Genomic DNA, 17,998 nt, shown 5'->3' on the forward strand with positions numbered 1-17,998 from the left:
TGGGCCGGTAAGATACAATCTAAGTCAAATCCCTTATGAATACACAGTGGAAGTGAGGAACAGAATAGGGGTAGAGATGCTTAGATTAGGAGCTGATGGATTGTCCTTCATTAACCAATGAGAATGCATTGCTAGCTATCCCTCTTCTTATATTTGATTGTTGACTCTTGCATTGGAAACAGGTTACATGGCTGGTCCAGAACTCCTGATGGCAGAAATATAATAAAATAAAAGCAGTAAATCCCATATTCATTTTCACAGCTTTCCTTGCTTTTGAGTGGCATGCAGTGAAAATAAATTATTGAATGTTACTATTATCCATTAAGGAGGAAGGGGAATCAGCAGAAGGTGTGATAGAAACCAAGAATGGTCAGCTGGTGGTCTGCAGGTAACACCAGGCGCATACACAAAAAGATCAATGTACAAAACGTTTTGTCAGGGAACTGCTCATGATGTCCTCTGCACACCGGCCAATAGAGAGCCCTCTGTCATTCTGCATCACAGCACCTCTGGCCCCAATGGTCTGTGAGAGCTGCTGCTTGTGGGGCCTGATTCTGCCTGCCTTTACGCTGCTTAATAGAAGCAGACACAGCTAGCGTATCCATGCAGGGAGACCACTGCCTTATCCCCAATAATCCTAGGTGCTAGAGTAGGTTCTATTGAACCAAAACAAACTTTTTTCCCCCCTGAGTAGGCATGGTTAGGTTCTCACTAGCTAGGCTGCAATCCTAGTTCAGGAATGCCTGCCTGTTTTTGAATTTGCTGCAGCAATTAGAGTGGGAAATAAAGCACTATATCAAGGGCCATGTGCTTCCAGCTGATTATGGAAGAGCAATGCTTCAGCAGCCCCAGAGGACCCTGTTGTGGAAAGGACCTTACAGCAAAGATTGGCCCATTCCTTAAGAGCTTCACTTATTTGGGGTTTGTTTTTGTTTTTTTGTTATTTAAAGCATTTTTGCCCTACTCTAAAAGATTCCCCTACACACACACTTTCACCACACATGCACCCAAATGTACAAGGCTGGCAGGCCCTAGTCTAAATTCGTCAGTCTGCGGTTTGTGAACAAATACTTGTCGGAAGGATTACGGCTCTTTATTTTATTTTTAACATAATAACCATTTCATCTTGCTGTAAAGACGTGTGGATTGCCAGTAACTGTTAGCGATGATTATTTATTTATTGCAATTAAAGGCATAGCCTCTGTAAGGTTAGCGATAAAACAGTTTGCAATAAAGCAAAATTGCAAGCGACATCAATCATGAACTGGCCATTTAACCCTCTTTTGCTTCATCTGCAACCATTCCCAGTCCTTCACTGGGGAGTTTGGGCATCAGGATTTCAACTGGAATACAAGAGCAGGCTTATAACCAGTAATAACATAGGTCAGCAGATGGCATACACCTTCTTTAGTACAGTGGTTTTCAAACTTATTTTACAGTGGTACCTCGGTTTACGAACTTAATTCGTTCCGGAAGTCCATTCTTAAACCAAAGCGTTCTTAAACCGAGGCGCGCTTTCCCTACTGAGGCCTCCCGCCCTTGCAGTGCCCTTCCACTGTTCGGCTTCCGTACATCTTCCGAGGCAAAGTTCGTTAACCGGAACACCTACTTGCGGTTTTGTGGAATTCGTACACCAAATAGTTCGTTAGCAGGGCTGTTCGTAGACCGAGGTACCGCTGTATAGGGAACCTCAGAATTTCTTAGAAACTTAACAGAGTTCCTTAATGGAGAGGGGTATACGCTCCTTTCGTGATCGGAAATGGTAAAGTTCCAATATGTCTGGTTAATGCTGGCATGAACAAAGCGTGTCCCTTAAAGCGTAGCACAGAATCCTATGTGACCCACTAAGGTTCCGTGAAAGATGAGCAGGTAGTTTTTCTCAGCAGACAAATCAATATATAGGAGGTTTCCTGAAGGGGGTAGAAAAAGAAAAGGCTAGTGGTATGTATTTATTTAGTCATATGAAGACTGTGACAGTCGCTGCATCCCCCCCCCCCCCACTCCACGCTGGTATTCATTGGATTCTGAAGCACCTAGGCTACATAATTTATTCCACATCCAGTTCCTGTACCATGAACTCTGTTTCCTCTGCTGTAGTTCTGGACCTTAAGGTGATTTGGAAGGCATAAAATCATAGTCCTCACATTGCACTCGCAGTTCCCATCCTTTTGCAAACATGGCACAGTCATTCATATTGTGTGTGTGTGTGTGTGTGTGTGTGTGTGTGTGTGTGTGTGTGTGCATGCATTAGGGTTGCCTCCATGTGTTTTAAAGTAAAATTTTGGGCCAATTTCAACTTTCCCAGCCTTGCTTGCGACCTCCTTCAAGGACCTCTCTGAAAGGCATTGATTTAAAGCCTTTCAAATCCCTCTGGCAAAATAAAAGAGAAGGAGAGGGAGAATTATTCTCCATCACACTAGGAGAAAAATGACGGGCGTGAAACAGAAAATAAATGAGGGGAAAGCGGAAAGAATCCACAAAATCATCAAACAGGAAAGACTGTGGTTTTTTAAAAAAAAAATACCATAATGAAACATTAATCTTCTGGGGAGGAGGGGAAATAGCAAAGGTCTCTCGTCCAAGTTCACTGTGTAGAAATTAACTCTCAGTTACCTTAACTGGCCTTTGAGCTCCCCCTCTCCCCCCCATCCATGAACAAACTTCGCCCCCTGAGTGCCCCATCAGTCTTGACAGGGCTCCAACTGCTTGTACTTCTGTTTCTGTTAGGGAAAATGTGTTGGCAACTTAACACGAAGTAGCTTTAATGAAACATGAAATCAATTGTGCATGTGCTGATCAAATACAATTTATTTCTATGTAATTAAAAAGTAATATAATGACTTCAAAATTCCAAATCTGGTTCTCATTTAGAACTCCTGCAACCAGTCAGTTTCCATTTCAAGATATTCAATTACAGATTGATTCACTGAAGTAAATTCAGCCACCTTTTCCCCCCACCTTGAAGTAACCTTTCCACTCTCCTTGTAGGAGTCATATCTTTGTTCTTTTTGTGTGTAATTTGTTGTTCGTTCCTACTGTGGTGTGATGGTTAGTCAGGTCAGACTGTGACCTGGGAGACCAGTGTTCGAATCCCTACTCAGCCATGAAGCTCACCGGGTGACCTTGGGCTAGTCACTGTCTCGGCCTAGTCTGCCATACATATGCCTTTTAACTCCTTGGAGGAAAAGGTGGTAAATAAATATAAGTAATTTAAATAAAATAAAATATAAACAGTCATTTTTGACCAGGTACCTGTAGTCCTGAAGATGACTTAGAAAAATAAGTCATCTTCAGGACTACAGGTACCTGGTAAAAAATGACTATTTATATTTTATTTTCCACACCATCAAAATAAAAAGCATGCCACTTTAAAATAGGTTTAAATAATAGACAATAAAAACAAACAGGCCAAAGCCAGAACAGCAGCAGCAATGAAAACATTTGCAGTTTACTCACCACTTGCAGGAAAAAGGTGGTCTTCAGATAATTATTCTTAGCGGATGACCCTAGTCAAGGAGTTTCACAAGGGAGGTGCCACTGCAAAGAAGGCTCTGTCTAGTACAAAACAGAACATGAAACAAAGGAGCCTCTGTGTATCTTAAAAGATGAAGAGGAACATGGAGAACGGCACTTCCAAAAATTCATGGGCTGTTTGTCACATTTAGATGCATCTTCTGGTTTTGCAAATACTTCAGCATATATTCAGAAGTCTTTACAAATCAAGACATAGCGTATACAGTATGTATTTGCAGCAACTGTCCTGTATTCCCCTTTGGGGGTGATTTAAAAATAAAAGACAGTTTTATACAGTGCGATCCAAGTCAAATGGGAATCACATTGTGAGCATGAGATTGTGGGGCAACCAGTCATTTCTGACTACATGAGGATTTTATTGAGGGCAAACAATGCAACTTCATTGCCCTCATTCTGAATTAAAGAGACAGTGCAAGTTAAGACTATGATACAGAGTAGAGCAGGGACACGTTCACCATTCAGGGTTAGGGCAGTAAGAGGGTTTCATTTGTCGTTAGTGATGTTCCGCAGTAGCCAAATCTGATTTGGTACATAGTGATGTCACAAAGAGCAGAAGAAACCCTCTCATGGAACTCACCATGAATGGGGGAGCAAAGAAGGAATTAATTTTTTTGTCAAGGCAACCTGGCTGATGAATTCCCTTTTCTACAGACACCTGCCTCTGAATAAAGCAATGAACTTTCTTTTGCATCCTTTCTAATCTCCCCCTTTCACCCAGTGGACATACACAGTTGGCAAACAGGAGTTGCATCTCAAGGAATACAAAGACCTTTGCAGCACTCTGCCAGCAAACTGAAATGTTGCAAATATTTGCAAATTAATTGCAATATACAAATGAGCAGTGTCCTTTAGCAATTAGCATGAGTTGTGCGGGGTTGTACTAAAGTAACCATGATTGCAACTATGTTTGGATATGATAGTGTGCTTTATTGTTTAGATTTTTTTTTGTTTGTTTGTTTGTTTTCAACTTCAACGTAACAATAACAAAATCGGAATCGGAGTCATGCTTTTATTCCCCATCTTTTCTGTTTCATGCTTCAGTTTAGAAGCCAGCTATACAGATGTACTAAAAAAAATGAAAAGGGATTTATTTATTTTTGGTCTCTTATCAATATACCATCACTCTTTTGATCTCTGTAGGTGGTTGCGTTTGACCCAGACCTGGCAGAAAACGGTTCCCTCGTGTACAGCATTAGACCGCCAAATAAATTCTACAGTCTTAACAGCACCACAGGGAAGATTAGGACAACAGGGGTTGTACTGGACAGAGAAAATCCAAACCCCCAGGAAGCTGAGCTCATGAGGAAGATTGTGGTCTCCGTCACTGACCGTACGCTTGCTTCAATTGTTCTGTGAATACTTTGGCGCTCCGTTAACTACCTGCTATACATTCTTACATACAAGCTGTCACATTCTTATATATTTTGTGCTTTTGATAAAAAAAAAACCACATCCCTCTATAACTTTTCCCCATAATAGGTACATAGCAGGAGTAGCAACAATTATAGATTGCTTAAAGTTAGATAAATGCTAGCTTCTACACTCTTACTTCTGCAATTTATTTTAACGGTTTTGTTATCGCTCTGACATTTCCCAAGTCTGATTTTTTGTTCATTGAAAGTGAATTGCCAATTATTTGAAGAGGAATGAACAGGGGTTTCTTCTTGATATATAGAGGTTTGCTAAGACAAAATATTAGAAATTTTCTTTTTCAATCTTTGGGGTGCTCGCGGGACTAGTTGTGACTCTTCTGATCTCTGCAGGTGGAAGACCACCATTGCGAGCCACCAGCAGTGCCACAGTGTTTGTAAACCTGCTGGATCTCAATGACAACGACCCCGCTTTCCAGAATTTACCTTTTATCACTGAGATTCCTGAGGGACTTCCAGCAGGGTCATCCGTTTTCCAGGTGAATCGGCGTTACTTTTGATTTCAACCATATACTTGCTGAAAGGTGTTTCTTTAAAAAAACACACCTGTTTGGGCTTCTGGTGCAGATGTAGTGATGAGTAGTAGTGGTACTTTCCTCACTGCAGTTTTACTGTAGCTTTCAGTAAAACCAGTGCCCCAGAATGTTTTAAGGCAGCAAATATCTTATGCATTTTCTCACTGATGATCACACCTGACTACTGTCTACATTCTGTACTACTTGTTGAAATAAGCCAAGAGGAAGTTGAGAAAGCTAAACCACACAGAGGAACTGATAGATTGAAACCCCCTCGTGGCATCAGATCATTAGTTCACTCGCTTTTCTTTACAGCTGAATGTGAGTTTGGCAGCCTTAGTCCGTCTCTCTCAGCGTAGTCTGTTCAAGAAAAAGGTGAACACATTCAAGGGACTAGTAGCGCTGGTTCTTTCGCCCCTCTGCATGTGATCTGAACTGTATTGCTTTGCCCTTAAGCGCAAAAAAAGGAGTTCGCATTAGTTCCAGTGGGACATCTTTTTGCAGTGCAAATTGCAGGCACAATGGGGCTGATCCAATCTCAGGAACAATTTTGGCAATGACTTTGTTTGATTTTTAATGAACCAGGTAGCACTAGGTAGCCCCACACTTGAGTTAAGGCCATGTGTAAATTTGGCCCTGAGCCCATGGGAAGTGATAATGTCATTCTGTTGGGATCTTCTTGGTTTCACCTTTATGAGAGGGGGGGGGACTCATCAGAACGTTGTGCTTCACTTTTTGCTTTCTGTCTCAGGTGGTAGCCATTGACCTTGATGAAGGCTTGAATGGTCAAGTGACATACCGTATGCAGGTGGGCATGCCTAGGATGGACTTTGTCATCGACAGCAGCAGTGGTCTTATCAACTCCACAGCTGTTCTAGACAGGGAAAGGATTGCCGAGTACTACCTCAGGGTAGTCGCAAGTGATGCAGGAGTGCCGTCCAAGAGTTCTACCAGCACTCTCACGGTCAGAGGTGACTGAAGAACCGAAACACTCTGGATGCTGTCTTCTCACTGTTACTGCTGTGTCATTCTTTGTTAATAATAATAATAATAATAATAATAATAATAATAATAATGATGATGATGATGATGTATTTAGTGCGAGTGGTTCTCTGTATTTCAAATGGGATTTCTCCCCTTGTCTAATACCTTCAGATAATTTTCTGTGCTTAGGTTGAGTCAAACTAGGGCTTAAATCTGTGGTTCCCAGTGTGGGGCACACACCCCACAATGGGGCAATTTGATTTTTTTTTGGGGGGAGGGGCCAATTCAAGAATGAGTTCAACCAAGTTAATGGCCTTTTAGGCTTCCTCCGCATGAATAGGAGTTCACTTTTTGAATAAGAAGAATTATATGGCACAGGGGGAGGCATCAGGATTTTAGAGATGATTAGATGGGACATGGCCAAAAAAAAGGTTGGGAACCACTGGCTTAAATGCTCAAGGATTGCCCAGCAGAGAGGCTGGGAAAATGCCCACCCAAAACAGCCGAGGGAGAGGAGAAGAAATGCGTAACTTGACTAGGGAGTAAAATTTAAAAGTTCTACCTTGTTGAAGATGCAAATTTTGATGCACACAACCCCACCCCCAAAAAGGCTCAGGCAAGGAGGTTTGAAAATCTCGCCCGGTCCTGCTGCTGCAGTTCCAGAATTTTTCCACAACAACTTTTAAACTGCCAAGAATGCTGCTGTCGCTCTTTAGGAGCCCTTCCTCCAACATTGTGAGGGCTAGGGCAAAGGTGGGCAAGCCTTGGTTTGATTTTGTGCAAGTGGCAAGGAGGGGTAAAAGGAGAGGGGCAGTCCAAAAGAGAAAGAGAGATTAAAAAAAAGAAAAGAATGGAGGCGGCAGAAAGAGAGAGGGAAGGTGTGCCTTCACCCCACTTCCCATGCTGTGCAAAGAGAAACCCTGGATAATGTGAGAGGAACCCATGCTCTAACTGTTCCCTGTGCTACCAACCCTCATGGGAAAGAGCAGCAGTATGGGTTCCTGGAGCTTTTCGCGATGAGCAGGTGGGCTGCAGCTCCCATTCTGCTAAAGCAATGCACTTTTTGTTTGTGTTGGCCATTCTCAGTTTGTAGCTGCTCTAGAAGTTGTTATGTGCATGGTTGTAGTGATGATAACAAAGAAGGTTGGGTAAGATCCAAAAGGGTTTGGAGGGCACTCTTTATTGGACCAACACAGCCACTCCAATGTTTAACCTCTTACTATTAGTTCATGTTTAAAATACTTTTTAAAATAAATAATAATAATTTATTTTAGGTTTGACCCCAAGTCATTTATAGCTAGTTTTTAAGGAGTTTTAAAATACAATCTATTATGCACTTTGGAAAGAGTTTCTGTTTGGTTATTCCAGATACTTTTCTGCTATACGATGATAGAAGAAAGTCTCCACAACTTTAACTTCAGGTGTCTAGGAATAGAACGCATTTGTATGTTTTGAAATGTTATGAACTTACCTCAGAATTGAAGAATCTCAATGATTAAAATGTTTATGATTCTCCTACAGTCCATTTCACCACTGCCTGTTTGCCCTTTTTCCTACTTCCTTGAATGGGCTTTTTTAGGGGGTAGCTGATGTGGCATAGTTCTGATCCCTAACTGAACTTCCAAGGCAGTCCCTAAGGTGGCGCAACGGGTCTGGGCACCTGGCTGTTAACCAGAAGGTTGGTGGTTCACGCCCACCAGGGACTTCCTAAATTGCAGGAAGGTTGGACTTAGATGCCCCTTGGGGGGTTCCTTCCAACTCTACAATTAATATTATTCTAATATGCATAGAAACAACAGGATAAGCAAACACATGGCTTCTTACAGTGGCTGACGCTCCACCTTTTAGCCGTGCTAGGTATGGCTTTGAAGCATGGCTCAGAGATGACCTTGATCAAATTCTCTCTTGTAGTTTTAGATGTGAATGATGAGAACCCCACCTTCTTCCCAGCTGTCTACAACGTATCGCTTCCTGAAAACGTACCTCGTGATTTCAAAGTGGTCCGCCTCAACTGCACCGACGCTGATGTGGGTCTCAATGCCGAGCTCAGTTATTTCATCACAGGTATCAAGTCTTTCTGGTGTACTTCAGCAGTAGAAGCCATGTAGTTCAGAGGGGGCAGAGAACACTGGTCAATCCTTATTGCTGTGTCCAGCTTTTTCTTCCTTTCAGATTTTAGCCTCTCCTAGGGTTGGCGCTGTGGTCTAAACCACTGAGCCTTGGGCTTGCTGATCAAAAGGTTGGCGGTTCGAATCCCCGCGATGGGGTGAGCTCCCATTGCTCGGTCCCAGCTCCTGCCAACCTAGCAGTTCGAAAGCACGCCCAAAAGTGCAAGTAGATAAATAGGTATCACTCCGGCGGGAAGGTAAACGGCGTTTCCATGCACTGCTCTGGTTTTGCCAGAAGCAGCTTAGTCATGCTGGCCACATGACCCGGAAAAACTGTCTGCAGACAAACACTGGCTCCCTCGACCTGTAAAGCAAGATGAGCACTTCAACCCCAGAGCCATTCGCAACTGGACTTAACTGTCAGGGGTCCCTTTACCTAGGGTTGGCATTCGTCTGGAATTTCCCGGACATTGCCAGGATTTGCCTGACTGAAACAGTGCCCAGGCGGAAATCGCTGAAATGTCTGGGGAAATCTGGAAGTGTGGGTTTTGGTGAATTTCCTTAAAAATAGCTCAAAAACTTCAAAAAAAAATTGAGATCTTGCAACCCTAGCTTCTCCTAGCCCCAAAGCTCAGGGTGGGTAACATTGAAAAGGTATAAAATCCTATTAGCGCAGAACAAAAATAAGCCAACTCTTGGTTTATTAAAGGTTTGGCCTCTTTCCCCTTAACTCCATGCAAAGGAAACCATCACATAATTCTGCTCCTCCACCTGTCACCAAGTAGTGCTCTTTCTCCTCTCCCTTCTCTTCCATACTTATTTGGGAGTGGTTCATAGCTATTTTAAACCACCCCCATTTCTCTAGCTTGATTCCTGGGGAAGCATCTCTTCCTTGGTCTGTAACCAGCCTCCTTTCCCCCCTTGGGAATCGGTTGTGGCACCGTGGTGCAGAGTATTGGTGCAAAGCAGTGTGGGGAAATTCATGTAAATGAAGACAGCCAAGGGGGCTTTTCATCCTGCTGTTAGGTTTGCAACAGCTAATTTGCATGGGGATTTGCATATGTTTCCCTATGATGCTTTGCAAATGATAGCAGAACTGTTTTGGGTTGTTTGCTCCTGAGAATTATCTATGCTTCATCAGACTGAAAGAGTCATCAGCTGCCTTATGTCTGCAGAATGTGGATATGACAATTTGAGAAAGGCATTGTCGCCGAACTCATTTGCAGTGCTTGCCGAAGTGCAGCCCGGTAGGCCATATTCTGATGTAGACAATGGCCTGAAAATAGGTCTTCATCTTCTTTGTAAGGAGCTACTTCCATATAGCAGATAAGCTCTGTGTATGTCCGCATTATTCTTTTGGAATTTTTATACGATTCCTCCTTCAGAATAGGTCAGCCACGTGTAGCAGGCTATCATTTCAAGTCCAGAAACAGGGTGGTCAACATTTGAGATACCTCTTCCTAAACAGGGCCATCTACATCATGGAACTGTTTGGGCCCTTATGGCGTTTGGGTCCAATATGGCGCACGATGCAGCCTGTGTCTCTGTGCACAACCTGTAGTAGTTATATTTTCGAGTGGTAAACAATAAGGGACAGCCTGCCTCTCTAAATGACAGTTTCCTAAACCATGTTTTTGACAGTTGGGATAAGCAAAAACAAGCTGTGCAGCATCTGAGCTGCTGTATGAAAGCAGCACTTCCTGGAAGACTTTGGCCATTCTGTGTGTGGATTAGTAACAATCCGCAGGAAGCATTACAAACATGCAACATAATCTAGCCAAGGTTGAGCCTCACTGACGTCAGCGGAAAATATTTATGTATAATAGTAATAATAATGATAATTTATTCCTTATACTGCATACATCTGGCTGGGTTTCCTCATCCACTCTGGGCGGCTCCCAACAGAATATTAAAAACACTATAAAACATCAACCATTTAAAAACGTCCCTCAACATCCATGACATACGTATGTTGTGTGTGATTCTGACTAGCTCAGTTTGTGAACCACCAGGCCAAATGCAGCCTGTTACGTACACATTATGGTCTGTTATGTGATTGACAATGTGTTATTCGCCCACCCCTTGACACCCACCCACCTGGGTTTTACAGATAGACTTTTGTTTGTTTGTTTGTTTATACTGTAGTGGCCATTGTCAAAAATAAAATAAAATAAAAACTTGACCGACCCCCCTTTTTAAAGTTTTTTTGCAAGAAGCAAAAGTAGGTGATTAATTGACCTGTGACGAACTGTCATACATGGCTGATAGGGAATTTCAGCTTTCTGTGTCACAAGCTGGGCAGACCTGCGATCTCACTTTAATTGAAATCAGTGGGACCTAAAAGTATGCACACCTTACAATCCCACTGAAACCAATCAGGTATGAAAGTCCTGGCTCAGATCTTACCAAAAACAAATAAGTTTTCTTTATTGGGTGCCAATGTCCCCCGCTTGGATTATTGGACCTAGAGTGGCGTTCCACAAGCACATATTATTTCCGAAGGCTCTAAAACTTGTCTATTCTCGCCCTCTGCTGCTCAGAGTCCCCAATGACACTCTATATCTTTATTGTACCATTATCGGTTAATGTACAGTATTACATTGTAGCAAGGAGGGGGAGTGAATCAAGAATCAATATGTTTAACGTAGATTGAAAGAAAGCATTTCACAATTATCAAGCCATGCAACCTTGGAAATCCTTTAAAGCAATAAAGCCACCGTGATTCAACAGCAAATTAAAACAAGTGAGGCTGAGATGGAGTCCTTGAAATCTCTAATTTGGGGTCAGCACTGGCAATATGGCTTGCATTTTGCTAGTCCATGTAAATTTTGAGCACTCTTAGAAATGCTTTTGGGAAACACACAATTCACACTGAATCCTTAAATGGCTTTAAATTTCTGTGAAGCGCTTAGGAGACAATCCTGCAGCAAGATCTACCAGGGTGAGAACCTTAGGACGCAGCAGATCTCTGGATTACCAGACTGGTTACCAACTGGGGTGGGGAGGGGGCAGGACTGAGGCTGTGAAACATTATTTTAAATGCTTGCTGCTGCTGAACTTGGTATGGATCTGTTGTAACTTTACTCTGACTTAATTTACACTGGCTTGCTTTTTGCCAGTTTATTGTGCCGAGGATTGTTCCCATAGGCAAGTCTCCCATAATCCTGTCCCACAGGGACATAGGTGCTTTTGTGTCCTCTGTGTAAGTAATAGGAGATGTTTCTGCATTATAAGTGGAAGCCAGTTTCAGACCTATTTAGCTATTGGAGGTCTACCCAGGAACTATGGGAACTGTAGCACTATAAAGAGCCTAGATATGGCTGACTAAACTGCGATTCTTAGGCCATGATGGTCAAAAAGTGCCTGAAACAAGTTTATATTTGTGTATATAACAACTAAAACATGTAAAACGTAATTGGAGCGTGTGTGCTCATTTTTCTTGAATTTTTGAATCCACTTTTCATTCCAGAACTTTGATCAGGAGTCCCTTGGGAATGATGTTGTTGACCTTTTTGTGTATTGATGTACCGCAGTCAGAACTAAAACTGTAAAAATTTCTTGTAGCGAAAGACATACTCAGGGCAAAAAGACTGACTGAGGTGGATAAATCATTCCAAAAGCATTATCTTTCACATCTTGTGTACAGAGTGATTGACATGTAGTGTTTGTAGGTGGTCATGCACATAAATGTATGTATGTACATTGAAGAAGAGCATGTGCTTTCTGAAGATCTTAGTTCCACATTTCATATTCCTAAATACAAGTGTGTGGTTTTTTAAAAAAAAAATCTGTGCCCTCATTCTTCTTTGAATTCCTTCTTCTTCTTTCCTTTCCTCTGTTTTTATAGGTGGGAACCAGGATGGAAAGTTCAGTGTCGGTTATAGGGATGGAGTAGTTCGAACAGTCGTCAGCCTGGATAGAGAAACCATCCCATACTATACGCTTATCCTGGAGGCCATTGGTAAGGATTCCTGTGGACCGCTTTTGTTTCTGTTGAGAGCCAGTGTGGTGTAGTGGTTAAGAGCGGTAGTCTCATAATCTGGTGAACCGGGTTCGCTTCCCCGCTTCTCCACATGCAGCTGCTGGGTGACCTTGGACTAGTCACGCTTCTCTCAGTCTCTCAGCCCCACTCACCTCACAGAGTGTTTGTTGTGGGGGAGGAAGGGAAAGGAGAATGTTAGCCGCTTTGAGACTCCTGAAGGGGAGTGAAAGGCAGGATATCAAATCCAAACTCTTCTCTTCTTCTGTTATCTGAGCAACTGATATGTCTCTTCCAGACTGCCTCATTTGGGGTGCAATGGAGGAAACAGTTTGCAAAGGATTCGTACAAATTAATGGTGCAATCTTCTGTTGCCATTTCTGAAGTTTCCCTTCCAATTCCATTAGCAAATCTCCATCACCGTATGAAGCGAGATGGTTTTGTTAACCACCTCCAGTTAATCCTGGGCCTTCCACACACCTTTCTCTCATGTTCTGTAAAGAAGCCCCTTTGTAGCTTTAGATGAGAGGGAAATTCTGTGTCTGATTAACTTGCTAATGATAATATTCCCTGGCGTACTGTGTAGTGAAATGCAGCCAGTCGCTACATACTTGGGTTGAATGTAGATTAACGAAGACAACTAGCACAATCAATGGGATTTAAGTGCTCAACAATGTCTACTATTGATCACAAAGAATTTTTTCCATGTAGCGCAAATTTATGAAAGACTTGACGTTATTTGAAATGGAATATAATTGGTAAGATTAAACATCTTTGTGGTATTAATAATTCTGCAGTTTCATACTAATGCTTCACTCAAGTTAATATACATCTTTCACAGGCTTTTCAAGAAAGCTGAAATAAAAAAAATCGTAAAACAATTACAGTGAATTTGACATACATTATAATCAAAGCAAAATAGATATATCTGATGCAGATGTTAAACAGATAAACCTACGCATTGTGTGTGCAATTTACAGTAAATCATATTTTAAATGCACACTAACTATGATGGAAAGGGACGCGGGTGGCGCTGTGGGTAAAAGCCTCAGCGCCTAGGGCTTGCCGATCGAAAGGTCGCAGTTCGAATCCCCGCGGCGGGGTGCGCTTCCGTTGTTCGGTCCCAGCGCCTGCCAACCTAGCAGTTCGAAAGCACCCCCGGGTGCAAGTAGATAAATAGGGACCGCTTACTAGCGGGAAGGTAAACAGCGTTTCCGTGTGCGGCTCTGGCTCGCCAGAGCAGCGATGTCACGCTGGCCACGTGACCCAGAAGTGTCTCCGGACAGTGCTGGCCCCCGGCCTCTTAAGTGAGATGGGCACACAACCCTAGAGTCTGTCAAGACTGGCCCGTACGGGCAGGGGTACCTTTACCTTTACCTTAACTATGATGGAGCCATATATGTATATATATTTTCAACAGCTAGTAGCACCATCCTTTGGCACCCTTATAAGTTGCACTCTTTCTGTGATAATATTTCATTGGCAGTGCAACTGGAAGATACCCTTGTTGGCCTTGTAGGTCTGGAATCCGGAACTGGGGAGACAGATGTTAGTCCCAGTCCCACATGAGAGTCCCTAGTTTCAGAACCTAGTCAGGCTTGACTCTTACAGACCTTTCAGAGTCTAGGAAGAAGAGAGGACACCCAGAGAAAGTTCAGAAGATGACAAAAATGATCAAGGATCTGAAACAGCTACCTCTATGAGAAAAAGTTACATTTAGAGCTTTTTAGTTTTTAAAAAATGGTGAATAATTGGGGGGAGCAGGACATGATAGAGGTATATAAAATTATGTTGGGGAGAGAGAAAGGGTTTAAAGAGAATGTCAGAAAAATTAGGGCAAATGAAAGGGTGTGTACTTCTTCACACAGCTGCAAATTGCTACCAGGCAATGTAATAATGGCCACCAATTTAAATGGCTTTAATAGGGAGTTAGATAAATTCATGAGGATAAAGCTAGCCATGGCTCTGGTATACCTCTGAAAAATGGCTGTGCATCTCCATACTGGTTGCTGAGAATCACAAGTGGGGCAGGTACTGTTGTACTTACGTCCTGCTTGTGGGCTTCCTATAAATGTTTTGGCTGACCACAGTGAGACCAGGGTGTTGGACTAGGTGGGCCTTTGGCCTGATACAGGGGGAGCTCCTCTTACCTTCTTACCTGGAACTGATAGAGTTTAAGGTGCCCCCCAGAAATTTGGACTCATATGGAATGCCTGGAATGATTTGACAATGACCGCTCCCCACATCAATTGGGGCCCCTTTTGCGTGTCACACACAGCCCCCCCCCCCCCGGGATCCCAGTGTGACTCCTGGTAGTTCGGACTGGCTTCATCCTCCCCAGGCTGGATACCTGGAGGTCTCCCCCTACTCAGCCAATCACCCAATCCTGCCTGGGGAGGCGTTGCCAGGGGATTGGCCAGGTAAGGGGAGGGACCGTCCTGCACACACAACAGAAGGTGAATCTTACCTGCAAAGCAGCAGTTGGCTCCAGAGCTTCTCCCACCCTCCCCTCCCTCAGTTAAGTCTTCTTTTGCAGGTTAACCTCTTCTCCACAGGTACACAGGCGCTGCTATGTCCAGGTCACTGATGAAGGGCCGGAAAGGCATTTTCCTGCATTGGCAGGTTTGCCTTTCCCGTAGCAAAACGTCACAACTTTGGCGGTTTCAGGCCTTGGGTGGAATCCTTTAGTCTAGCTTCCTAAATGGGGGGGGCATGAAGCGGTGACCCATGCCCCCCTTGCAGCGGTGATACCAGGGTTCCCCGTTAAAGGGGTCTTGAGGGGAGGCATTGGCCATACGCCGAGAGGTTGTCATTGCTCTCCCCTCCAACGGCGGCAAAACAGGGGGCGGGCTCTCTGCTTGAACATATGTTCTCCAGAGCCACCCCAATCCCCACACATTCTGGGTAACCCTGAAGTCTCCCAGATCCCTGGCTGGGGACTGGGAAGGATAAACGCCCAATGCCTGAGCCAAGGTCTCCCTACATCTGAAACTTAATAAAGTCGTGACCAATTTTAATCCCATAGCACGTTGTCTTGAGTCATTATTCCTCTTGGGGGTCGCCTGGGGTTGGGGGGACTCCTCCTGTCCACCAAGGAAATGGAGGAAGTACCTGGGTTGCTTGCCCTTGCTTGCTTCTGGATTTGTTTGCATTCAGTCAACGCTCAGTCAGTAGACCTGCCTTTTTCCTAAACGTTGGGAGATTAAGATGGACCACTTTTTTCTCACAGATAACGGTCCAACAGGCAAACGGAGGACTGGGACAGCTACTGTATATGTCACTGTGCTGGATGTGAATGACAACCGGCCCATCTTCCTTCAAAGCAGCTACGAAGCCACTGTTCCTGAAGACATCCCTGACTACAGCAGCATCGTACAGGCATGTAACTAAACTGTTTGTTCTCGGTAAGATCCGGTGGGGGCAATGGAAGAAGAGAAGCAATAAACCTGCCTGGTCTCTCTCTCTCTCTCTTCATCCTAGCTGTTACCTGGTGTCGCAGTAACGTGATACTAAGGTTAGGCCATATCCCATGTACCAGGGTTTTACTACTTTATGTGCTTTACTGAATTTAGCAGTCACTTCCTCTGTTGTTGGAAAGTCTAAGAACAGGAAGCAGGGCAATTCATAAACAAGTGAGCAGCATCAAAAAGATCAAGAGACTTTGAGTAGCAGATTTAATAACACCATTTCAAGTATAAAGAGGGGGAGCGAGAGGGTGGGGGGAGTCAGGCTCAAGGAGACACAATTCATTAGCTGGGCATCGGAAGTAACTGTGCTACAACATGGTAACCACAGAATGATTTCTTCTTAATGTGATGATGGAACACATCGCTGGAGCTGCTGCACTGACCCAGCGAATGGTTTAAACAGAAGAGGGCTCCTAAACAGAGCTACTTTCAGTGAGGCACAGGGCCTTTCTTGATGAAATAGGTATGCTTTGCTAGTGTACAAAACAGCTTTAAATAATAAATTGGGATAGAAGAATTTGGAGTCTCATTTTGCTGCTTTTGTTTCCCTCTTTGAAGCTAGCCCTTCATGGGATGAATGGCAGTAGAGCTGGTAAATGAACGACTGCATTCCCAGATTTTCTTCAAAACCAAACATTTTTATTTTCTCTAGCAAACACAGAGGGGTATTTCCAGCATGCTCTGAGTTGGCTTCTTGTTCCTTGAATTCCCCACTCTAGCCTGCCAAGAGGTATAGTGAGGTTGCAAGCTTTTGTTCCAAATCACATGGAAATTTTGCACAGCGGGAGGTCAGCTATGTTATATAAGAAGTCTGGGGTAATGTTTTCGAGACTTCAGTTGACTGGGGACAGGAGGGGATTGCCTCCAAATACCCAGTGCTATTTTTCTAGAAAAAGAGGTGCCAGAACTTCTCCCTTGTTCTCTTAGAATGGCAATGGTGTTCACCTGAGAGATGCTGGAGCTGAGCTCTGGTGAGCTCCAGCTGAAAAGGAAAAAAAGCCCTGTAAATAACCTAACCGCTAAATCTGAAAGTATCATAGGTGAAGAAATTGCTATGGTGGCCTTATGGAATATGAAGAATAATACACACCAAAATGGAGAGAGAGTGAGTGAGTGAGTGAGTGAGTGAGTGAGTGAGTGAGCCCACACACACACATATACACGAGGTTTTTTGTTGTTGTTTAGTCGTTTGGTTGTTTCTGACTCTTCATGACCCCATGGACCAGAGCATGCCAGGCACTCCTGTCTTCCACTGCCTCCCGCAGTTCATAACTTTTATATGCCTGTTGTCTTTGTCCATGGAGTTTTCTTGGCAAGGATACTGGAGTGGCTTGCCGGTTCCTGCTCCAGGTGGATCACGTTTAGTCAAAACTCTCCACTATGACCTGTCTATCTTGGGTGGCCCTGCGCGGCATAGCTCATAGCTTCTCTGAGTTGTTGAAGCCCCTTCGCCACGACAAGGCAGTGATCTCACCACATCTCTGTATTAGGGATTAGGTTGAGATTGTGCCTTGCCAGAATTTGAACCAGCAGCCTTCCCCTTTGTGGCTCAGGCCTTCCTTCCACCACATCACTTGCTGCTCTCCACCACCACCACCCTACACTTGTACTAGAGGAGGCAGCTGTGTTGTAACACCCAAAAGCAAACTCCTATGGGCCCTATAGGAGATGCTCTTGTTTCCTGGCAGGACCAGCCCCTGGTATCAAACCTGTGTAGATTGCAGATGAGTTCCTGATAACTTCAAAGTTCTCTTCCTCCACCACCAAATAAAACTTGCAAGGCGGCTGTTTCATAATGTTGATTAGGCCCTTTTGATGGTTTTAAAATTAAAATATGTCAACGCATCAAAATATGATTTTGTATGGGAATGACATAAATGCTTCAAGATTTGCTTTTGTTTATGCAGTCACATTTCTGATTGTCTCTTGATATTAACATGAGAAACTGTGATCGGGAGCAAAGCAATAAGAAACAAAATTG

General features: G+C 43.6%; 1 protein-coding gene and 1 long non-coding RNA gene across 2 annotated transcripts in view; one reads left to right on the top strand and one right to left on the bottom strand.

The window, feature by feature from the left end:
• CDH23 (cadherin related 23) overlaps positions 1-17,998 on the top strand; it is a 375,943-nt gene that overhangs the window by 236,448 nt on the left and 121,497 nt on the right. Inside the window, exons 21-26 of the mRNA XM_077930519.1 lie at positions 4,675-4,864; positions 5,298-5,443; positions 6,231-6,450; positions 8,375-8,527; positions 12,419-12,532; positions 15,780-15,928. Of these exons, the coding sequence (XP_077786645.1) occupies positions 4,675-4,864; positions 5,298-5,443; positions 6,231-6,450; positions 8,375-8,527; positions 12,419-12,532; positions 15,780-15,928 (972 nt within the window). The remainder of the gene's footprint in view (positions 1-4,674; positions 4,865-5,297; positions 5,444-6,230; positions 6,451-8,374; positions 8,528-12,418; positions 12,533-15,779; positions 15,929-17,998) is intronic.
• LOC114597225 (uncharacterized) lies at positions 1,158-4,703 on the bottom strand. The gene is made up of 3 exons (XR_003706758.2): positions 3,457-4,703; positions 2,614-2,720; positions 1,158-1,910 (listed from the first exon to the last, which is right to left on the bottom strand). It is a non-coding gene; the product is annotated as an uncharacterized LOC114597225 (long non-coding RNA).

This window comes from Podarcis muralis, chromosome 6 (genome assembly GCF_964188315.1).
Source record: "Podarcis muralis chromosome 6, rPodMur119.hap1.1, whole genome shotgun sequence".
Classification (NCBI taxonomy): Eukaryota; Metazoa; Chordata; class Lepidosauria; order Squamata; family Lacertidae; genus Podarcis; species Podarcis muralis.